Raw genomic sequence first — 24,554 nt, 5'->3', positions numbered from 1 at the left:
AATACTTGGGATTTCCTGGATTCCCAAAGGGATTTGTCCAAGTTGGACATTGTCCATCTGTGACCCCATCTTGGACAAAGCATCCGCATTATTATTTTCTTCTCGCGGAATACTTTCTAGCCTGGCACTTAAAAAAAAATTTAATAGGCGTTGTGCACATCTCATATATAACTCCGTCCACGGTCCTCGGGCCTGGAAACCTCCGTTGACCTGGTTCACAACTAATTCGGAATCGCTCCGGACTATCAGATTCATGGCTCCCACCTCCAGAGCTAATTTCAAACCGTTGATTAAAGTTTCATACTCAGCGTCATTTTTAGTAGCCTAAAACTTGAAATGGATGGCACTCATCAAACGGTGCCCTTCCGGAGTGACCAAGGCAATCCCAGCACCTGATCCATTGTTGTTCACGGCCCCATCGACATATAATATCTACCAAGTGTGTGGTAGTTCCTGCCTCTTTTTATCATGAGAACTTCCTTGCGAAGTAGGTTCCGCCAACACTATGGCCTTATCATCGAAAACTGCATCAAACTCAAGTATGAAATCAGCCAGCGGTTGTCCCTTAATTGCCGTGTGAGGACAATACTCCAAATCAAATTATCCTAGCTCTACTGCCCATTTTAACATTCTCCCTGACGATTTGGGTTTATGTAGAATATGCCGAAGCTGATAAGCGGTGCGAACTTCTATCTGGTGAGCATGAAAATATGGTCTTAACTTTCGTGCCGCAAGAATAAGAGCGTACACCAGTTTTTCCATGTTGGTATACCTGGTTTTCACATCCAACAACCTTTTGCTCACATAGTATACGGGCCACTGGTGACTTGCTTCTTCCTTTACCAACACCGCGCTGACGGAGTATTCAGATACCGCCAAGTAAAGAATCAATGTTTCTCCGTCTTCTGGATTGGCCAACATCGGAGGATTTCCCAACTGCTCTTTGATTTTCAGAAAAGCCTCTTCACACTCAGGGGTCCATATAAAATCCATCCCCCTTCATTTGATTGCCTTGAAGAATTCTTTGCACCTATCTGATGACTTTGAGATAAATCGATTTAGGGCCGCAATCCTTCCTGTCAGGCTCTGTACTTATTTGACGCTGGTGGGAGATTTCATGTCTAGCAGAGCTTTGATTTTTACAGGGTTAGCCTCAATCCCCCGGTGGTTGACCATGAATCCCAAGAATTTCCCTGATTCCACACCGAACACACACTTCTGCGGGTTTAGTTTCATCTTATATTTTCTCAGAATATGGAACATTTCAGCTAAGTCAGCGATGTGGTCTTCCGCCCTTTTAGACTTTACAAGCATATCATCCACATATACTTCCATCGACTTCCCAATCTGCTTTTTGGACATTTTGTTTACCAATCTTTGATATGTGGCACCGGCGTTGATAAGACCAAATGGCATTCCGATATAGCAATAGAGTCCTCTATCAGTAATAAAAGAGGTGTGCTCCTGGTCGGGCTCATACATAAGAATTTGATTATACCCGGAGTATGCGTCCATGAAGCTGAGCAAGGCATGTCCTGCCGTGGCGTCGACCAACTGATCGATTCTTGGTAGGGGAAAACTGTCTTTCGGGTACGCCTTATTCAGATCGGTGAAATCCATGCATGTTCTCCATTTACCGTTGGGATTTTTTACCAACACTAGGTTTGCTAGCCACTCTAGCTAGAAGGATTCTCGAATTAGTCCAACGTCTAGGAGTCTCTCTACTTCCTCTGCTAGTGCTATAGCTCTTTCTCCGCTTACGGCCCTGCAGTTTTGTCGAACCCCTTTGTGCTTGGGGTCGATATTCAATCGGTGGCACATTACCTCTGGATCAATTCCTACCATATCAGAATGGCTCCATGCAAATACATCAAGGTTCGCCAAGAGAAATATTGAAAGACCCTCCTTCAACCTTGGAGCCAACTGAGATCCTATTCTCAAAACTTTACTTGGATCTTTTTCATCGACAGGGATTTCAATTATGTCTTCTACTGGCCCCATCTTCTTCGTTGGCATCGGTACCCGGGGATCTAGGTCAGGCGAATCATGGATTTCATTATCTTGTAGAGAAGGCGTATCCCCTTTAGGAGGAGCATCGACTTCTTTAGAAGGTGCACCCTGCATAGCAGGGACATCAACTTTCTTGGTATATTTTGCGGGTAAGGGCGCTCCTTTGGGATGAAGGGCATCTACCTCACGCTCATCCTGTTCGAGGCTTTGCAAGACGTCGAATCTTCTTTCTAACCGTTCCCTATTGAAAACTGCTTGGATTATGGTGTTCGATGCCTCTTCTTCTTCCAGCATCTCAATTCTGATTGCGTCTTCCAAGAACAACATTGTTGGGGGCAGCCTGGAAGGACGTTCATCCTCTTGCTTGACATAATAATGGACTCGGATTTCCTCGATCGGTTGCTCAATGCTCTTTTCTTGATCGTCGTCCAATGTATCTTTGGCATGGGAGTCCTTTCTAAAGCCTCTCATAGCTTGCCTGTAGCCGAGAGTCATACTGAGAACCCTTTATACTCCCCACCCCATTTGGCGTTGGAAATTTGATGGTTAGGTGATGGATTGAAGTAATAACCCTCATCTCTCGCAAAAAAGGTCGTCCCAGCAACACGTTGTGGGACGATTCCTGATTCAGGACCTTAAACTCGAGCATCTTTGTTACCGAAAACGGGCTTTCCCCCAAAGTACATGGCAGCCGCATCGATCCCATGACTCTAACTCCTGCACCAGAAAAACCATAGACCCACGAATCTTCCCCCGACATATCCCGATCAGGTAGCCCCATCTTCTTAAAGGTGCTGTAGTAGAGCATATTTGCCGAGCTTCCATTATCCACGAAGGCCCTATGGACATTTTTGGTTCCAATCTGGATGGAAATAACCAGTGCATCTTTGTGGGGATGATGTATCCATCGGGCATCTGCTTCTCTGAAGGTAATATCCATAGACTCGCCCTTAAACACTTTGGGCGGTCGAGTTTCCACCCTATGAATGTCCGTGAGAGGCCTGAATCGAGCTTCCCTAGCGTATTTCGCCAAGGCTCAGTTACTACATTCCATCCCGGGATCTCCCCCATAGATTGTTCGGATGCTTCCATCCCTGACGAATTTATTTTCCTCCAGAGTATCATTGTTTGACCCGCGCGGGGCTCGCCTTTCTTCTTCCTTTGCTCTGTCATCCTTGTGCTTCCTTACTTCCTTGACTACCCATTCACCGAGGTATCCTTCCTTGATCAGCGCTTCGATTTCATCTTTTAAATATCAACACTCATGCGTGTTATGTCCAGATGACTCATGGTATTCGCAATACTTTTTCTTGTCTTTGCTTTGCCATGATGATAAAGCTTCAGGTTTTCTAAATAGCCCTCTATTTTTGTTTACTTCGAAGATATGCTCGATAGATGTGACCAAAGGCATGTACCGGCTTGTTCTGTAGTCATAGTTTGAGGGAGGACTCCATCCCCTCCCCGTGCTTGCGGTATTCATCTGGTCTGGGCTTCGACTACTCCTTCTGTACCTTGGGCTTGGAGACCTATCTTTCTTCCTCACTTTGTTTCTCTGACACGCCTGTGAAGTCGGTTGCACCTCTGCCAGTGATTGTTCTATAGCTTTGAATAATTCTGCCAAAGCAAAAACATCAGCTACAGTAGCCGGGTCTTTCCCTTGTAAGTGCTTCCAAAAATCCGAGCCAACCCTTAATCCTGCGATCAAGAAGCTTTTCAGGGCTTCGTCTGATGCTCCCCTCACGCTGGTAGATTCAGCGTTGAACATTTTGAAGTACGATGTCAAGCTTTCATTTTCCCCTTGCCTAACATTGGCAAGAGTTGTGACAGAGGGCACGTATCTTACCGCGGCTTGGAACTTGGTTAAGAACAGAGTTTTCATCTGATCCCATGAAGTGATCACTCCTGGCTCGAGCTTTTGAAACCACTGCTGGCCACTTTCTCTAAAGGTTTCCGCCAAGAGACGACATCGAGTCAAGTCCGGGACTTGGTACACATCCATCTCTATATTAAAATGACCCAGGAATTCTACCGGATCTGAGTTTCTGTGGAAACAGAGATCGCTAGTAGTGTTGTGATACCCGGCCGGCAACTGTGCCTCTCTTACCGCCACCGAGGATGGGGAAGGGACTTCAGTTGTGGCCGTCACTCTGCCTTCCAGGTGATTAAGTACCCTTTTTAGATCTCTCATATTGAAAGTTCCCACGCCTGGAATGGTCTGCATTTGAGGCTGCGGACCTTGGGGTTGTAATGGAGGTACCTCCACTTGATTCCCCCTGGAGGGGCTTGCTGATGGTTCGTGTTCTGGGCGTCTTCGGGTATCACAATTACTTCGGGATTCCGATTTTGATTTCTTCCTTGATTTTCTTCTTGACCCTGGCCGCGGCCTCGAGCTGTACCGCGGTCATAGTTTTCCACATCTCTGTGATCATCATGTTCCGCATAGTCATAGCTGTCTGCTCGGTTATTCCAGCAGAAATCAAGGTCACCGCAGTAATTGTCGCGACGGTATCCCTATAAGTATCTACCTCGGCCTCCACCTCTTCCCCTCAATTGAGGCCTTCTCCAATGATCGTTTCCATACCCACGACCATATCGATCCAGCGATCTGCGGGGAGGAGCTCTCTCATGATCGCGGTGCCACTCCCGATTTTCCTGGGAATTCAGGGGCACACGCGCTGGATCACGGTGCCGCTCCTGATTATCCTGGGAATTTAGGGGCACACGCGTTGTATTATGGGGCATCACATCTCCACGATCAGCTTCTTTCTGCCATTCAAGTAACAACATTCTTAAATCATCATCGCCCAAGCGGATCCCCAAGCGATCTTTCAAGGCTGCGAAGCCCCGTTGCTGATTCTCCGACATCGACTCCGCCTGTCGGCGTTCCTCCAGACTACGTCCAGACCGGTGCGGATGGGTGGCTCCCTGATTATCCGCCCGCAGAATTTCCCGATCGTCAGCATCTTCTTCCACTAGCTCGATGATTGGGGACGTGTCATTGGAATAGTCCAGGCGCCGCAGGGTTATCGACACACGCCCTACTGCGGTGCGGCCATGGCCGGCTGAGGAATCCCTATCAGTCATGGGTGCTTTTTCAGGTGCATGAGTTGCACGGCTGCGGTGAAGACCCCTCCCGGCCTTGCGTCGCTCCAAGGTGCTCAACCTTGAATCGAAACCATTCAAAGCATCGCCCATACGATATAGTTATTCCAACAAGTCGGCGTTGTTGATGATCACAGGCGGGTGTCCCCCAACATCCGGCGTAGGACGATCGGTCATTGGCGGAATGTAGGGTTCATACTCATAGCCGTGATCACAATCCTCTTCAGAACTTCCATCATAAAAACTTCCATCACGATATTGAGACATCCTTCCTCCCAGATGCAGATCTTGATTAAGCCCCTCTTTCTAGCACCAATTTGTTGACGGAGGAATCTGGGAGCAACAAAACTTGAGGTTCGTAGCCGGAAACAAGATCTGTGATGGCGGTTCCTCGTGTGAAACGTGAACAGTAACCGGCGGATCCGATGAACAGTATTCGTCGGAAAAGATGAACAGTATTTGGTGGTGGTGATTATTGGGGGCTGAGATTGCTTAGGGTTAGTGGTGGCTCCTTTGCGCTCTCGCTTCTGACCCCTTACAATTTGCCTACGTATCTCTACTTATTGGGAATCAAGCCCACGTAGTTCTTGGGGAACAAGAAACCTAATGGGCTTAGATTTCTTATCCCGAGGCCCAGTAGGAAACCCACTGGAAACCGTCTTCTACTAGCTTTAGGAATGTCCACCGATGAGGCCCAACCACAAAGGCCCAAGGCTCGTCCGCGGCTCCGAGACTTCACGGATGAGGCATCTCCCTGGCCAAGGATAACCCTCCATTACCAGCTATTTCTCTAGTCCGCGGACGCAGGTATAGCCGTGGTTCACCCCAAATGTTGGACGCATCCTCGTCCCCCGATAAGGAGCCCCTACCAGATTACAGGACAAGTGATCCCAAGCTTTTGGGTACAAAGTGCAGGATACTCCGAAGTCTCCCAACGAGGACACCCGTTGACTACAGAGACAGAGCTCCCAAAGCACACACCAGATTTCACCCCACATCCCCAATAAAGACACCCATTGACTACAGGAGGCGGCCTTCAGTCCAGGCATACCCCTGGAGGTCTCTGACCACAGTCACCGCCTTTCCTGTAGATGTGCTACAGGAAGGAGTTCTTCAATAGAGAACATGCATCAAATAAGTTAGTAATAATCATCTCCATCTTCCTTGAATCTTCCACAGACCCCGTCCAAGTAATCATATTAAGGTCTTCCCAAATCATTTTATCAACTTAGGGCGCGCCCTAAGTTTTGCCTCTAGGAAGGACCCATTCTAGGAATCCTCTACCATTTTTACAGCCACAGGGCAAGCCTTCTCTTCATTTTAAGGGCGCGCCTTCCATTATATGGACGACTACAATTTTCCATCTACCCCTTTCTCAATAAGGCGCGTCTTTATTACTTAGGGCGCGCCTACCATCTTTTTATGAAAAGTTAATCTTATATGTTCCTTATTTTTAGGCATTTCTTCCACAATTTTGACTATTTTTATTAATCTCAATCTGAATATTGTTTATACCAATTTTTGGGCATAACAACTACCCCCCAAATTCCATATGTCATTAAAAATGGGATTGAAATTTTCTCCTCATCCTTATTAAAATCTATATAAACATATTTTCCAATATTACTCTACTAGGCGCGCCTCAAAGGCATAGAACAGAGGGTTTAATCTATTTAAAGTTCTTATTTTCGTGCATTCTAAATGGCCGTCAATCTTATGAGGCGCGCCTTCAAGAGGGCGCGTCCTAAAATTTGAATTATTTTGAAACGGTTCCCCTACTTATTCGGAAATCGTGCCTGACATGATTGATGTGATTTACTTTTAACAGCTGTCACTTTTTACTTATAAATACAGGTTACCATCAGTCATTTTCTCTTTTACCTTTACTCCCTCCTCTCTCTTACTTTCTCTTCCTTTTCTGAAAGCTTTTAACTCCGGCGGCGCTATTTTGCTCAGGATCATCTTTCTCCGCTGTCATTCTCCAAAACCTTTCCGGCCAACTTCTTCTTTAATCAGAAAGGTATGTAAAACTTCTTTCTTTTCTGAATTTTGTCACATAAATCACACTGCATGCCACATTGTCTCTTCAACTTCCTTAACTGTTCTTCATGACATATATAAAATGATGTATGTATCTGTGTATGTATATGTATAATTTCGAATTTTTGCTATTTTAGATCCAAAATCATTGGTTCAACTTTTAATTTTATGTTTCTAGGAATCTTCACCGTTTATCTTTAAAATTAAAAGCATATATCTTAAGATGAGGCGCGCCTTTTTATTCATACAAGGTGCGTTCCTTTATTTTTAGCCACGCCATTGTCATCTAATCTTCCAATAGCTTAACATTCATACTTCATAGCAGTCTTTATAGATTCTATAATTGATAGGACGCGCCTTCTTAGTATATGACTCATTTTGCCCTTCTCTTAAATCTTCCCCTACCTTTTCTGTTTCCTTCATACTTTCGTATCTCGTTCTTTCGTATTGGGTGCGCCCTCAACATTTCTTTTGGTTTTCTTAATAGCTGGAAGACGAGGGCGCGTCCTCTCCTTTTCACCCTTTCGAGAATTTCCTTACCAATTTGGGAATCTATTCTCCTCCCAACACTTACTTCGACCCTCAGCCTGCAAACGCTCACCACACCCCTGAATTTCTGAACCGGGTGGCGCGCCTTGTTCAAGACTCCAAAAAGGGTATCTTGATGGTAGACTCTTCAGACGGTTCTTCCATGGAAAACATCTCTTTATCTCTTAGACATGGAAAGCAGAAACTGGTCCAAATGGATAGATCCCCAGCCCCAATTAGTACAGAACTGGACGATGATGACTGGTTCGAGTGTTTGAATACCGACAGGTATAGGGGTGTTGAGAGGGGTGTTAATGTAGGTGCTGGACCTTCCAAAGTTTCCTATAGGGCTGTTTCCCCAAGCCCATCTCCTCAACAAACACAAGGCGCGCCTACTTCTCTTATTTCTGAGGGCGCGCCTGAAGGAAATGTATCGCCGCTCCGAGATGAAGCAAATTTCTTTGATGAAGACTCTTTCCAGTTTTCCACCTCTCCTGAACCCTCTCCAATCCCCTTCTAACACTGGGAAGTTTCTGACAACGAATTAGACTTTGATTGGGATGAATTCGAACCGTGCAATGAAGATGTGAAGAAACGTTTCAGGAAGGAGCATGAGAAGCTTTTCTGCGTGGGCCTGTCCTCAGCTTGTTCAGATGAGCAACTAGGATGGCTCATGGAGTTTTATGATATGGAGGGCATATGGGCGCGCCCTTTAAGCATGATGCGGCCCCATATCTTCAATTATGGAAGGAACTTCAAAATCCCGAGAATGGTAACCATCCCCAAGCTGGTATCTTTGGGTATAGGCGCGCCCTTATATCCCTACCTTAGGGAAGTGATAGAACTCTATGATGTGGCTCCACTCCAACTCTCTCCCAATAGTTACAAATTCATTCTGGCCCTGTTCATTCTCTACACAGACCTGGGTTTTCCTCAACCTTCAATGGCTGAACTTACTTATTTCTCTAACCTGAGAAAATCTGACCACAGGTACTACTACTTTGTTGTAGACAAGCAACATAATAAGAAGGGTTTCTCCTCTGAAAAGCTTAGCCATAAAAAAGGCTGGAAGGAAAACTTCTTTTACTTGTATGATGTTCCCAGATTAAGGATAAGATTCAACAAATCACCAAGTAAGGGTGCGCCCTTTCTTTCTTTTCCTTGCATTATTTCTATGTTCTTTCTTCCTTTTCACATCTTTATACTTTTTCAGACAGACCAGTGGCAAAACCAGTTAAGGGCGAGCCCAAAAAATGAGCTGAAGCCCTTTTTAGAGTGGCTGCTGACAGGTGGAACTTAAAAACCTTAGTCACTCGGACCTATTTGATGCGAGTAGGAATCCTTTCTGACCAAGTAGGAACGAAGTGTAAATATGAAAAATTTAGGAAAGTGCTCCTGTTTCCCGCGTCATTGACCCAGATAGTGAAGAAGAGGCTGAAGAAGAAGAAGAAGCAGAAGACAGCTCTTTTCAAGGCCAAGATCCTTCAGGTTCAACAATTGCAGAGTCTAAAGGCGCGCCCTTCTATAATTGGCGCGTCCTAGCTTTTTTTATTAGCTATTGTATTTGCATACTAGATATAAATTCCTGTTATTGTGGTTAATCTTTCCGCCCCTTAGGGCGCGCCCTTTCACTCTAGGCGTAACACTTTATACATATTTATCAATGTTATCTTTATCAATTGCATTTATTTATTACTCTATTCAGCATACTTAACTGTCACGTTCAATTAACATGTTCAATGTTTTATGCAGAAATGGCTCCTCCAAGAATCCCCAAATCCTTTGGGGCGCGCCCTGATGACAAACCCAAGCCTAAGCCAAAGAAAGATGCTCCTGCAGCACATGCATCCATCCCCACTCCAACTCCTATCCCTCAAATAACTCCTGTCTTGAAAAGGCCCGTGATTGACCTCACAAATAAACAGGGCGCGCCCAAGAGGCATAGAGCAGAGGGCACACCTGGCTCATCTGCTGCTTTGAACGCTCTTGGCCCCATGGGTTCCCTTCACGTTTCAGATGAAGAAGTGGAATACTGGCAAGCCATGGATTTGGGAGATGCCGCTCGTGCTTCTATAAAGGCATCTTGCCAATTATTCATCCACTCCACCCGAGTGGTGGACAAGCTTCTTGAAGAGGGGGCGCGCCTAGAGAGGTTGCAGGGCGACAATAACATTTTGAGGAACACCCTCAAAGACAAAGATGTTCTGCATGCTAAGGATATCAAAGCCAAAGGCTCTGAAATCTCCTTTCTTAAGGATGAGGTGGCCAATCTTACTTCTCAGCTAGAGATTGCCAATAAAAAGGCTACCTCTCTCCACACTGAGCTTGGTGGAGCCAATTTGAGGATCGAATATCTGGAGGAGCAACAAAAAATGGGCTGGCCTGACGAGAAGAGGGAAATGGCTGATGAAGCATTTGCCAAAAGTTTTCACTTCTACAGGGTTGGTTTTGTGGCCAATGACCCTGATTACACTTTTGAGAAGTTTGGGGAAGAGAGAGTTGCTGAGATGGTGGAATTTAAGAAGGAGCATGCTGCTGAAATCAAGGCAAGGAGGATAGAACTTGGGTTGGAGGAGGAAGAAGGTGTGGGCACGCCACGAGAGGAAGTCCCCAAGGACGCGCCTGAAGCTGATCCCACTGTTCCTCTTCAAACCATTCCTCCAACAGACCAGTCTCAGGGCGCGCCTTGATTTATGTTTTTCTATTATTCGTACTTAAGTTTCAAATACTCTTGAGGAGCCAGCCCTCTTTTGATGCTGTGCAAAGTTGTACGACTTATTTTTCTACTCTTTTACTTTTGCATCATGACATTTCGTATGGCTCAATGTTAATTTTATCTTTTCCCGTATGCATAAAAATTTGTTAAGGCGCTTTGATTTTTCCTTGGCCATTTTATATTTCCAAAATCATGACTTATACTTCCATGATGGCGTGCCTTTATATTATGTTCCCATGAATTTGTAGTCAGTTCGTCATGACTTATGTTACTATAGGGCGCGCCCTTTAACATATTTTCGGGTGTTTTTCTTTTTAAGTGATCTCAAAATTGTCCCCTTTCTCGTAACATTTTAGCAACGAGGGCGCGCCTTATTTCTTTTGCAAATAACACATTATGTTTCTTATCAGTAATACCTTTGCGATATTTTACTTAAGTGTCAGTCCAAGGGCGCGCCTTAAAATGCAGGACTTTTTCCTTTTCTCATTTGGCTAGCCGTATGCATACTATGTTATAAAGCAACAGTTATTCGATAGGGCGCGCCTCAACATAGGGCACGCCTCAACATAGGGCGCGCCTTTTGTGTTTTTTAAATGAAAATTTTTATATCAAGCAGATAAAGCAATTTAAAGTAACTTTTCCCTTTTATTGATAATGCGCTCTAGCGTATAAATTACACCAGTCCCTTGGCTATTATGCTCTATGGAGGAATTTATTTGCTACTAGTCTATTACATAGGAATTAAATAAAAAAATAAGGGGGACACAGCCACACCCTACTGATAATACTTCCGTAAATGTTCTGCATTCCACGCTCGAGGAATAAGTTTACCATCCAGATCTTCTAAGCGATAGGTTCCCTTCCAAAGTATAGCTTTGACCTTGTATGGTCCTTCCCAATTAGCTCCAAGCACCCCGTGCTGAGCTATCTTAGTGTTAGGCATGACCTTTCGCAACACAAGATCTCCAACCTTGAACTACACGAATTTTACCTTTTTATTAAAATACCTTGCGATTCTCTGCTGATATACAGCAAGCTTCAATTGAGAGTTCGTTCGGGCTTCGTCTGACAAATCCATGTGAAGCCTCTGGTTAACTTCTGCATCTTCCTCAACAAACACGTCTCTCCGGAGGGATCCGGCTCCTACCTCCATGGGAACCATGGCCTCATACCCATAAGTCAGCAGAAAGGGGGTTTCTCCTGTGGTCGATCTAGGGGTCGTATTGTAAGACCAAAGGACCATGGGCATCTCTTCTGGCCAATCTCCTTTTTTTTTCTTCTAACTTTGCCTTCAAGGTATGTTTTATGATTTTGTTTATAGCCTCCGTCTGACCATTACTCCGCAGATGATAAACTGCGGTAAAGTCCTTTTTGATTTTCAAGTCCTCACAAAGCTTCCTTAACTTTTTACTGTCAATCTGCTTCCTATTGTCCGAGATGAGTTTGTAGGGGATACCGAACCTGCATACTATGGAATTGAAAACAAAATCCCTTATCTTCTTTGCCGTTATCATGGCTAGTGGCATAGCTTCTGCCCATTTGGTAAAGTAGTCCACAGCTACCACGGCATATTTCACACCCCCCATTTGCTTTGGGCAACTCTCCAATGAGATCAATTCCCCACATGGCAAAAGGCCAAGGACTTTCCAATGAGGTAATGGTTGATGCCGGAGTGTTGGAATAGTTGGCGAATCGCTGGCAACGATCACAATCCCGGACAAAATTGAAGGCATCTTCTCTCATAGTTGGCCAGTAGTATCCTTTTCTGAGTACTTTTAATGCCAAGGAACCACCCCCGAGTGATTGCCACAAATCCCTTCGTGCACCTCTCTGAGAATATAACTTCCTTCTTCCATCTCCACACAATGTAACAGTGGCTGGTTAAATCCTCTCTTGTATAATATCCCGTCATATTCAACATACTTTGCAGCCTGGTACCGAAGGCGTCGAGCCTGTAGTTTGTCTTCTGGTACAGCTTCTGTCTAAATATAGTTATGAATGGGGATCATCCAACTTTCTCGCGGGACTTCTTGCGTTTGAAACACCTCTACCTCCGGAATACTTGGGATTTCTCGGATTCCCAAAGGGATTTTGCCAAGATGGACATTGTCCATCTGTGACCCCATCTTGGCCAAAGCATCCGCATTACTATTTTCTTCTCGCGGAACAGTTTCTAGCCTGGCACTTAAATTTTTTTCAATAGGCGTTATGCACATCTCATATATAACTCCGTCCGTGGTCCCCGAGCCTGGAAACCTCCGTTGACCTGGTTCACAACTAATTCGGAATGGCTCTGGACTATCAGATTCATGGCTCCCACCTCTAGAGCAAATTTTAGACCGTTGATCAAAGCTTCATACTCAGCGTCATTGTTAGTAGCATAAAACTTGAAATGGATGGCACTCATCAAACGGTGCCCTTCCGGAGTGACCAAGACAATCCCGGCACCTGATCCATTGTTGTTCTCGGCCCCATCGACATGTAATATCCACCAAGGGTGTGGTAGTTCCTGCCTCTTTTCATCATGAGAACTTACTTGCGAGGTAGGTTCCGCCAACACTATGGCCTTATCATCGACTTCTGCATCGAAATCAAGTATGAAATCAGCCAGCGCTTGTCCCTTAATTGCTGTGCGAGGAGAATACTCCAAATCGAATTGTCCTAGCTCTACTACCCATTTTAACAATCTCCCTGACGATTCGGGTTTATGTAGAATATGCCGAACCGGATAATCGGTGCGAACTTCTATCCGGTGAGCCTGAAAGTATGGTCTTAACTTTCGTGCCGCAAGAGTAAGAGCGTGCACCAGTTTTTCCATATTGGTATACCAGGTTTCCGCATCCAACAACCTTTTTCTCACATAGTATACGAGCCACTGATGACTTGCATCTTCCTTTACCAACACCGCGCTGACGGAGTATTCAGATACCTCCAAGTAAAGAATCAATGTTTCTCCGTCTTCTGGCTTGGCCAACATCGGAGGATTTCCCAACTACTCTTTGATTTTCAGGAAAGCCTCTTCATACTCAGGGGTCCACAGAAAATCCTTCCCCCTTTCTTTGATTGCCTTAAAGAATTCTTTGCACCTATCTAATTATTTTGAGACAAATCGATTTAGGGCCGCAATCCTTCCTGTCAAGCTCTGTACTTGTTTGACGCTGGTGGGAGATTTCATGTCTAGCAGAGCTTTGATTTTTGCAGGATTAGCCTCAATCCCCCGGTGGTTGACCATGAATCCCAAGAATTTCCCTGATTCCACACCGAACACACACTTCTGCGGGTTTAGCTTCATCTTATTTTTTCTCAGAATATGGAACATTTCAGCTAAGTCAGCGATGTCGTCTTCCGCCCTTTTAGACTTTACGAGCATATCATCCACATATACTTCCATCGACTTCCCAATCTGCTTCTTGAACATTTTGTTTACCAATCTTTGATAAGTGGCACCGGCGTTGATCAGACCAAATGGCATTCCAATATAGCAATAGAGTCCTCTATCAGTAATAAAAGAGGCGTGCTCCTGGTCGCGCTCATACATAAGAATTTGATTATGTCCTGCCGTGGCGTCGACCAACTGATCGATTTTTGGTAGGGGAAAACTGTCTTTCAGGCACACCTTGTTCAGATCGGTGAAATCCACGCATGTTCTCTATTTACCGTTGGGCTTTTTCACCAACACTGGGTTTGCTAGCCACTCTGGGTAGAAGGATTCTCGAATTAGTCCAACATCCAGGAGTCTCTCTATTTTCTCTGCTAGTGCTATAGCTCTTTCTCCACTTACGGCCCTTCATTTTTGTTGAACCCCTTTGTGCTTGGGGTCGATATTCAATCGGTGGCACATTACCTCTGGATCAATTCCTACCATATCAAAATGGCTCCATGCAAATACATCAAGGTTCTCCAAGAGAAATATTGAAAGACCCTTCTTCAACCTTGGAGCCAACTGAGATCCTATTCTCAAAACTTTACTTGGATCTTTTTCATCGATAGGGATTTCAATTGTGTCTTCTGCTGGCCCCTTCTTCTCCGTTGGCATCGGTACCCGGGGATCTAGGTCTGGCGAATCATGGATTTCATTGTCTTGTAGAGAAGGCGCATCCCCTTTAGGAGGAGCGTCGGCTTCTTTAGAAGGTGCGCCCTGCATAGCAGGGGCATCAACTTCCTTGGTATATTTTGCGGGTAAGGGCGCATCTTCGGGAAGAAGGCCATCTACCTCACGCTCATCCTGTTCGAGGCTTTGCAGGACGTCGAATCTTCCTTCTAACCGTTCCCCATTGAAATCTGCTTGGACTATGGTGTTCGATGCCTCTTCTTCTTCCAGCATCTCAATTCTGATTGCGTCTTCCAAGAACAACATTATTGGGGGCAGCCTGGAAGGACGTTCATCCTCTTGCTCGACATAATAATGGACTCGGATTTCCTCGATCGGTTGCTCAATGCTCTTTTCTTGATCATCGTCCGATGTATCTTCGGTATGGGAATCCTTTCTAAAGCCTCTCATAGCTTTCCTGTAGCACTCCCGAGAGTCATATTGAGAACCCTTTATACTCCCCACCCCATTTGGCGTTGGAAATTTGATGGTTAGGTGATGGATTGAAGTAATAACCCTCATCTCTCGCAGAAAAGGTCGTCCCAGCAACACGTTGTGGGACGATTCCTGATTCAGGACCTTAAACTCGAGCATCTTTGTTACCGACAACGGGCTTTCCCCCAAAGTACATGGCAGCCGAATCGATCCCATGACACTAACTCCTGCGCCAAAAAAGCCATAGACCCACGAATCTTCCCCCGACATATCCCGATCAGGTAGCCCCATCTTATTAAAGGTGCTGTAATAAAGGATATTTGTCGAGCTTCCATTATCCACGAAGGCCCTATGGACATTTTTGGTTCCAATCTGGATGGAAATAACCAGTGCATCTTTGTGGGGATGATGTACCCATCGGGCATCTGCTTCTTTGAAGGTAATATCCATAGACTCGCCCTTAAACACTTTAGGCGGTCGAGCTTCCATTAGTAAAGGATATTTGTCGAGCTTCCATTATCCACGAAGGCCCTATGGACATTTTTGGTTCCAATCTGGATGGAAATAACCAGTGCATCTTTGTGGGGATGATGTACCCATCGGGCATCTACTTCTCTGAAGGTAATATCCATAGACTCGCCCTTAAATACTTTAGGCGGTCGAGTTTCCACCCTATGAATGTCTGTGAGAGGCCTGAATCGAGCTTCCCTAGCGTATCTTTCCAAGGCTCCGTTACTACATTCCATCCCGAGATCTCCCCCGTAGATTGTTCGGATGCTGCCATCCCTGACGAATTTATTTTCCTACAGAGTATCATTGTTTGACTCGCACGGGGCTCACCTTTCTTCTTTCTTTGCTCTGTCATCCTTGTGCTTCCTTACTTCCTTGACTACCCATTCACCGAGGTATCATTCCTTGATCAGCGCTTCGATTTCATCTTTTAAATATCGACACTCATGCGTGTTATGTCCAGATGACTCATGGTATTCGCAATACTTTTTCTTGTCTTTGCTTTTCCATGATGATAAAGCTTCAGGTTTTCTAAATAGCCCTCTATTTTTGTTTACTTCGAAGATATGCTCGATAGATGCAACCAAAGGCGTGTACCGGCTTGTTCTGTAGTCATAGTTTGAGGGAGGACTCCATCCCCTCCTCGTGCTTGCGGTATTCACTCGGTCTGGGCTTGGACTACTCCTTCTGTACCTTGGGCTTGGAGACCTATCTCTCTTCCTCGCTTTGTTTCTCTGACTCTCCTGTGAAGTCGATTGCACCTCTGCCAGAGATTGTTCTATAGCTTTGAATAATTCTGCCTAAGCAAAAACATCTGCTAGAGTAGCCGGGTCTTTCCCTTGTATGTGCTTCCAAAAATCTGAGCCAACCCTAAATCCTGCGATCAAGAAATTTTTCAGGGCTTCGTCTGATGCTCCCCTCACGCTGGTAGATTCAGCGTTGAAGCTTTTGAAGTATGATGTCAAGCTTTCATTTTCCCCTTGCCTAACATTGACAAGAGTTGTGATAGAGGGTGCGTATCTTACCGCAGCTTGGAACTTGGTTAAGAACAGAGTTTTCATCTGATCCCAGGAAGTGATCACTCCTGGCCCGAGCTTTTGAAACCACTGCTGGGCACTTTCTCTAAAAGTTGCCGCCAAGAGACGGCATTGAGCCAAGTCTGGGACTTGGTACACATCCATCTCTATATTAAAATGACCCAGGAATTCTACCGGATCTGAGTTTTTGTGGAAACGGAGATCGTTAGTAGTGTTGCGATACCCGGCCGACAACCGAGAATGAGGAAGGGATTTCAGCTGTGGCCGTCACTCTGCCTTCCAGGTGGTTAAGTAACCTTTTTAGATCTCCCACATTGAAAGTTCCCACACCTGGAATGGTCTGCATTTGAGGCTGCGGACCTTGGGGTTGTAATGGAGGTACCTCCACTTGATTCCCCCCTGGAGGGGCTTGCTGTTGGTTCGTGTTCTGGGAGTCTTCGGGTATCACAATTACTTCGGGATTCCGACCTTGATTTCTTCCTTGATTTTCTTCTTGACCCTGGCCACGGCCTCGAGCCGTACCGCGATCATAGTTTTCCACATCTCTGTGATCATCATGTTCCGCATAGTCATAGCTGTCTGCTCAGTTATTCCAGCGGGAATCAAGGTGACCGCGGTAATTGTCACGACGGTATCTCTCTAAGTATCTACCTCGGCCTCCACCTCTTCCCCTCCATTGAGGCCTTTTCCAACGATCGTTTCCATACCCACGACCATATCGATCCAGCGATTTGCGGGGAGGAGCTCACTCATGATCGCGGTGCCGCTCCAGATTTTCCTGGGAATTCAGGGGCACACGCGTTGGATCGCGTTGCCGCGCCCGACCCGATATTTCTGGGAATTCAGGGGGACACACGTTGTATCATGGGGCGTCACATCTCCACGATCAGCTTCTTTCTGCCATTCAAGTAACAATATTCTTAAATCATCATCGCCCAAGCGGATCCCCAAGCGATCTTTCAAGGCTGCGAAGCCCCATTGTTTATTCTCCGGCATCGACTACGCCTGTCGGCGTTCCTCCAGACTACGTCCAGACCGGTGCGGATGGGTGGCTCCCTGGTTATCCGCCCGCAAAATTTCACGACCGTCAGCATCTTCTTCCACTAGCTCGATGATTGGGGACGTGTCATTGGAATAGTCCAGGCGCCGTGGGGTTATCGGCACACGCCCTCCTCCGGTACGGCCGTTGCAAGCTGAGGCATCCCTATTAGTCATGGGTGCTTTTCCAGGTGCATGAGTTGCACGGCTGCGGTGAAGACCCCTCCTGGCCTTGCGTCGCTGCACGGTGCTCAACCTTGAATCGAAACCATTCAAAGCATCGCCCATGCGATATAGTTCTTCCAACAAGTCGGCGTTGCTGATGAGCACAGGCGGCTATCCCCCAACGTCCGGCGTAGGACGATCTGTCATTGGCGGAACGTAGGGTTCATATTCATAGCCGTGATTAAAATCCTCTTCAGAACTTCCATCATGATATTGAGACATCCTTCCTCCCAGATGCAGATCTTGATTAAGCCCCTCCTTCTAGCGCCAATTTGTTGACGGAGGAATTTAGGAGCAACAAAACTTGAGGTTCGTAGTCGGAAACAAGATCTGTGATGGCGGTTCCTCGTCGGAAACGTGAACAGTAACCGGTGGATCCGATGAACAGTATTTGTCGGAAAAGATGAACAGTGTTTGGTGGTGGTGATTATTGGGGGCTGAGATTGCTTAGGGTTAGTGGTGGCTCTTTTGCGCTCTCGCTTCTGACCCCTTATAATTTGCTTACGTATCACTATTTATAGGGAATCAAGCCCACGCAGTTCTTGGGGAACAAGAAACCTAATGGGCTTAGATTTCTTATCCCGAGGCCCAGTAGGAAACCCACTGGAAACCGTCTTTTACTAGCTTTAGGAATGTCCGCCGATGAGGCCCAACCACAAAGGCCCAAGGCTCATCCGCGGCTCCGAGACTTCACGGATGAGGCATCTCCCTAGCCAAGGATAACCCTCCACTACCAGCTGTTTCTCTAGTCCGCGGACGCAGGTATAGCCGTGGTTCACCCCAAATGTTGGACGCATCCTTGTCCCCCAATAAGGAGCCCCTACCAGATTACATGACAAGTGATCCCAAGCTTTTGGGTGCAAAGTGCAGGATACTCCGAAGTCTCCCAACGAGGACACCCGTTGACTACAGAGACAGAGCTCCCAAAGCACACACCAGATTTTACCCCACATCCCCAATGAGGACACCCATTGACTACTGGAGGAGGCCTTCAGTCCAGGCATACCCCTGGAGGTCTCTGACCACGGACACCGCCTTTCCTGTAGATGTGCTACAGGAAGGAGTTCTTCAATAGAGTACCTGCATCAAATACGTTAGTAATAATCATCTCCATCTTCCTTGAATCTTCCACAGAGCCCGTCCAAGTAATCATGTTAAGGTCTTCCCTAATCAGTTTATCAACTTAGGGTGTGCCCTAAGTTTTGCCTCTTGGAAGGACCCATTCTAGGAATCCTCTACCATTTTTACAGCCACAGGGCGCGCCTTCTCTTCATTTTAAGGGCGCGCCTTCCATTATATGGACGACTACAATTTTCCATCTACCCCTTTCTCAATAAGGTGCGTCTTCATTACTTAGGGCGTGCCTACCATCTTTTTATGGAAAGTTAATCTTATATGTTCCTTATTTTTAGGCATTTCTTCCTCAATTTTGACTATATTTATCAATCTCAATCTGAATATTGTTTATAACAATTTTTGGGCATAACAGATATCTTCCCTTTTTTTGACAACTAACATGTCCACTTTGTATTTGGCAAAGTTTGAATCGTTAACCTTCCTTGAACCGTTAACCTTCCGTAACGAGAGTGAGGGAGATATGTTGTGCAAGACATGCCTGTATCATAACAAGACTAAGTCATATTGACAACCCTAAGATTAGTTGTATTGTAACCTTAATCTGTAATTTATACTAGTAACACTCAATGTCTGTAAAATGTAAATGGAGCAGACTGGAGCATTTTTCCCTAAACAGTGTCAAGCCTAAGAATTCTATCTGGAAGAAGATCAAGAAGGTCATGCCTCGGAAGAATTATGAAGAAGCTTGGAGTAGAATAAATCTGTTTGGTGAAAAACATTCTAAGTCAAGATCTCTACAAGTCACAGAATTAGTGTTATAGAGAAGTCATTCGAGAACTCAGAAAGACCTATCGAGAAATCAGAAAGACCTATCGAGAACTCAGAAAAACCTATTGAGAACTCAGGATTTGTCTATCGAGAACTCAGGAAATGCTATTGGAGATATCAATAAGTCAGATACCCATTCGAGAACTCAGATATATCGACAAGTATACATTCATTAGAGAACTCTGACTTATCGATAAGCCAAATTCCATTAGAGAACTCTGAGTTATCGAAAAACCAAAATTCACTAGAGAACTCAGAGTTTTCGATAAGTCAAGTCAACAATGAAGTTTCAGAGATATCGACAAGTCAACATGCCTATCGAGATGTCGAGTTCTCTACAGCTTAACTGGAGATCTAGAAGTCAAGAAATTTCTCTAAGTACAGAATCACAGAAAAGTTAAATATCCAAGGTTGCAAATCAACAAACAATTCACACAGCTGAATTGACAAGTCTATAAAAAGCAGCTTGAGAGATGTGCAAGATTAATGGTAAAGATTAACTGACAGAGGAAGATTAAAGTAAACACGGGATGCTAAAGATATGCTAAGCCAGAAATGGAAGATTTACTTTTCTATAAATAGAAATGACAAGTGACAGTTTAGAAAAGCTAATAGCATATTTATTATCCACTGTGTAAACCAGCAGTTAACTGAGTTATAAAGTTAACACTGGTTCTCTAGTTAGTAGAACAATTGAGAAAAAAATTCTTGTACTCTTTCTCAAAGCAGAAGCTAAGTTCTAAACCAAGAACTTAGAGATTTTGTAGCAAAACACTGCTTGATTTTTAATATAAAATCAAGTGAGTTTTGAAGATCTTTGTTTTACATATTTGCATTGTTATTTATGTTTAACATCTATTCTACAGAATCATTGATAACAACCAACTGCTAAACCCAAAGTCGATCAAAAAGTAAACATTTAAGCCAAAACACATTCACCCCCTCTGTGTTGTATTCATATCTAACAAGTGGTATCAGAGCAAAGTCTGAAAGTAAACAGATTAGATCTTGGAAAAATGAATACACAGAAAATCAGTAGTATCAAGATTCCTCCCTTTGATAAGGCCAACTTCACTTTATGGAAAAAGAAAATGTTGCTGTTTATAAGAATGGTCAATCACCTTTACATTCAGATCCTCAAGAATGGGCCCTTCACTCCTATGATTAGAGTTGAGGAAACCACAGATGGAGACATGGTTATTCCAACTCATTTTGCTCCCAAAGATGCCTCTGAGTATACTGATATAGAAAGAGAGAAAGTTTCCCTAGACAGTGATTTGCAACTGATACTAATTGAGTCACTTGACAATATAATGTATACTAACATTGTCAACTGTGATACTGCTAAACAGATCTGGGAAAAGATTGAGATACTCTGTGAAGGAACTGAGGAGGTTAGGTCAAATCAAAGAAGGATATTGATTTCTCAGTATGAGGGTTTTATGGCTAAACCAAAGGAAGGTATTACTGATGTGTTTGAAAGGTTTAATAAGCTGATAAATGACTTGCAGCTTCATGATAAATTTTATGATGTTAAAGAAGTGAATTTGAAGTTCTTGCTTACTCTCCCTGATCATCTGGAACAAAAGATCTCTGTAATCAGAGAAGGAAGGGATTTGAGTAGAATCACACTGGAAGTGCTCTATGGGGTTCTGAAAACTTATGAACTTGAAATGATTCAAAAGAAATCATTAAGGGCTGGTCAAGGATATGTAATGGATGGCTCAAGTGTACTGATTGTGAATGATGGCCAGACCTCTAATGATGAGCAAAGATCCCAAACTCCAGAAATTTCTACAAGTGAGAAAAGAGTCAATGACACTAAAGAGCAAGTCATACTGGAATTGGATGAAGAAGATGAGTTCTACACTCTTGATGAGCTTGATGAGCTAGACAAATCAATGGCTTACTTGGCTAGAAAATTCTCTAACTTTAGAGTGAAGAAACCAAGATTTTTCAAGAGCAAAGGACAGTCCTTCAATAAAGACAGCAGCTGAAAAGGAAAAGGGAAGTACACTCCTGATAGCAAAACTGGCTACAAAACTGGATCTGTTGATAGATCAAACATAAGGTGCTTTAACTGTGAGGAGTTGGGCTATTTTGCTACAAAATGTAGGAAACCCAAGAAGGCAAAGAAAGACAAAGCCTATCTTGAATTGGAAGCAAAGTATGATGCTCTTCTAAAGAAGAAACAAGGGAAAACTTATATTGCTGAGGGCAAAAACTGGGATGATTCAGATAATGATGAAGATGAAGAAGTTGGAAACTATGCACTTATGGCCTTGGAGCAAGGAGATTCTTCATCATCTAAATCACAGGTACCAACTCTTACCACAATTGATTTAAATGTGCGTCAATATAAGGAAATTGTTAAAAAGATGAGCACAGAAATGTTCCACATTCATACAAGCATGGTTGCTGCAAATGAGAAAGTTAGCAGATTGAAAAAGATCAATGAAAAACTTGAGAGTGAAAAACAAGAGACTGAATTATTGCTGGTTGAGCTTGATGCTGCTAAGCAAGATAATGCATACTTAAAGAACAAATTAAAGTGTGCAAGTGAGATTGAAGCAGTATTGAGAGAAAGGCTGGAGAAGAATGAAGTGAAGCTGAAATCCTTCAAAAATGCTTCCGTGTTGATTGGCCAATATCATGAAAAGAACAAGCCATGTGCAAACATTGCCATTGGTCTTGATTATGAGGGTTTGAACAACAAAAAGAAGTCTGTCAGTGACAAAGGAAAATCAACTGAAACTGAAAATGTTCCAATTATTTTGAAGAAAGTTGAATCACCTTTGTTCAAGGCATGTGAGGTGAACTTCAGTTAAGAAGAGTTGATCATCAAACAGGAGATAGCTGATGAGGACAAGGAAAAGAAAAATGATGAGACAGCTCAGTCTTCCATCTCTGTTGAAACACTAAAAGCCAATCAAGAAACTAAGGATCCTGTGAAGGAGATTAAAGCTGAAGAGGTCAAAAAGAAAAATAAGAATATAAATGGAAAGATTGGGATAAACAAAAGTAATAATTTTGCTTATATTGCAGATGCTCCTAGAAAGAGGTTTGAGAATTGTGGATCAATGAATCACCTAACTCACCTTTGTAAAAAGATTGTTAGCAATCCACCTGAAGGAGTCTGCAAGTACAATGAAGCTAAGGCTAATGATCCATATTCATTCTGTGACAAGTTTGACTGCATTCCCTGCAACATGAAAGTGATGAAGAGTTGCCATAAATTGAGAATTGATCTCATAGAATCAAAAGTTGGTTCTATATCTGAAAGGGAAAATGCTCAACAGTCTATGAATTCCATTTTATCTGAAAATTCTCATTCTACTTCTGGAAAATCAGTTAACAAGAAGAAAGTGCCCAACATAGCTTGGGTAGCTAAACACACTTAATCCTCATTATGTGCAGGGCAAAGGAAAAAAGGTCATATGGATCATTGATAGTGGATGTTCCAGGCATATGACAGGTGATAAGGCCCTACTATCACAATTTGAGGAGATGGTTGGCCCTTTGGTGACCTTTAGAGACAACAACAAAGGATTCACAATGGAATATGGCAAGATTGTTTCTGGAAATGTTGTCATTGAAGATGTAGCACTAGTTGCTGGATTAGAAGTAAATCTTCTAAGTGTTAGTCAATTTGCAGACAGAGGTTTTCAAGTTGTTTTCAACAAAGAAGATTGTGCTTTTATTAGCAAAAAGACTGGTAAAATTGCTCTTAAAGGAGTAAGAAAGGGAAGCTTGTTTGTTGCAGACTTAGACTCAACAAATAAGGATGGAGTATGTTGTTTCTACACCAAGGCATCAGAAGAGCAAAGCAAATTATGGCATAAGAAGCTATCTCACTTGAATTTCAAAGCAATCAACACCTTAGTTAAAAAAGAGCTTGTGAGAGACATGCCTAGTCTGGAATTTGCTCAACTGGAAGTTTGTGAAGCTTGTCAGAAAGGAAAAATGAAAAGATCAAGTCACAAGTCAAAATCTGTGAATTCTATAAGTGCACATCTGCAACTTATTCACATGGACTTGTTTGGGCCAGTAAATATCTTGTCCATTTCAAGGAACAAATATGCCCTTGTCATGGTTGATGATTTTTCAAGATACACTTGGGTTGAGTTCATGTACTCTAAAGATGAAACTCCAAACATTATAATTGTGCACATCAAGAAAATTGAGAAGCAAGCTGAAGAAAAAGTTAGTGTGAAAAGATTGAGGAGTGATAATGGAACAGAATTCAGAAACTCAACATTAAGTGAATTCTGCAAAAGCAAAGGCATTGTTCAAGAATTTTCAGCAGCTAGAACACCTCAACAGAATGGAGTAGTTGAGAGGAATAATAGAACATTGGTTGAAGCTGCTAGGACCTTGCTACAAGATGCTCAGTTGCCAACTAGTTTTTGGGAAGAGACTGTTAATACTGCATGCTACACTCAAAACAGATATATCATCAACAAAGCTCATGGCAAATCACCTTACTCAAGCATGTCTAACAGGAAGCCTACAGTGAAGCATCTACATGTGTTTGGAAGCAAGTGTTATATTCTAAAAGACAACTCTGAATATGTGGGAAAATTTGACTCTAAAGTTTTTGAAGCATTTTTTCTGGGATATTCATTGGAAAGAACAGCCTACAAAGTTTATGTGATTGATCAAAAGAAAATTATGGAAAGCACAGATGTGACTTTTGATGATGACAAGTGTTCAGGCTTGGAATGCCTTGATGTAAATGATGCTGAAGCCCTTGCATTTGAGAATCTAACCATTGATAGTGATTCTGATGAGGAAGATGAAGTTGTGGCACAATAAATGACAAATGAAGAGACCTCTGAACAAAATCATGGGAATGAAAGCTCTCTTCAGACACCTGAATTTGATGGCACAAACTCAGGGGGAGAAGGAGAGAATGGAA

The 24,554-nt window shown here is 43.8% G+C and overlaps 4 protein-coding genes across 4 annotated transcripts; all 4 read right to left on the bottom strand.

Moving 5' to 3' along the window:
• Positions 1-3,265: 3,265 nt before the first annotated feature.
• On the bottom strand, positions 3,266-4,198 carry LOC141679623 (uncharacterized). Its single transcript, XM_074486076.1, has one exon. It carries the CDS (start codon positions 4,196-4,198, stop codon positions 3,266-3,268), a length of 933 nt encoding a protein of 310 aa, XP_074342177.1.
• Positions 4,199-12,171: 7,973 nt separating this feature from the next.
• Positions 12,172-13,373, bottom strand: LOC141679622 (uncharacterized). Its single transcript, XM_074486075.1, has 3 exons — positions 12,625-13,373; positions 12,448-12,574; positions 12,172-12,378 (listed from the first exon to the last, which is right to left on the bottom strand). The coding sequence occupies exons 1-3, from the start codon at positions 13,371-13,373 to the stop codon at positions 12,172-12,174; spliced, it is 1,083 nt and encodes a 360-aa protein (XP_074342176.1).
• A 117-nt stretch (positions 13,374-13,490) lies between these two features.
• Positions 13,491-15,410, bottom strand: LOC141679621 (uncharacterized). Its single transcript, XM_074486074.1, has 2 exons — positions 14,241-15,410; positions 13,491-14,012 (listed from the first exon to the last, which is right to left on the bottom strand). The coding sequence occupies exons 1-2, from the start codon at positions 15,408-15,410 to the stop codon at positions 13,491-13,493; spliced, it is 1,692 nt and encodes a 563-aa protein (XP_074342175.1).
• Positions 15,411-16,231: 821 nt separating this feature from the next.
• On the bottom strand, positions 16,232-16,612 carry LOC141679620 (uncharacterized). Its single transcript, XM_074486073.1, has one exon. The coding sequence runs from the start codon at positions 16,610-16,612 to the stop codon at positions 16,232-16,234; it is 381 nt and encodes a 126-aa protein (XP_074342174.1).
• Between the last annotated feature and the right edge of the window lie 7,942 nt (positions 16,613-24,554).

The sequence above is a fragment of the Apium graveolens genome, chromosome 8 (genome assembly GCF_009905375.1).
Source record: "Apium graveolens cultivar Ventura chromosome 8, ASM990537v1, whole genome shotgun sequence".
NCBI classification, from domain to species: domain Eukaryota; kingdom Viridiplantae; phylum Streptophyta; class Magnoliopsida; order Apiales; family Apiaceae; genus Apium; species Apium graveolens.
Note: the sequence above shows the minus strand (reverse complement) of the source record. Positions and strands in the feature narration are given on the sequence as shown.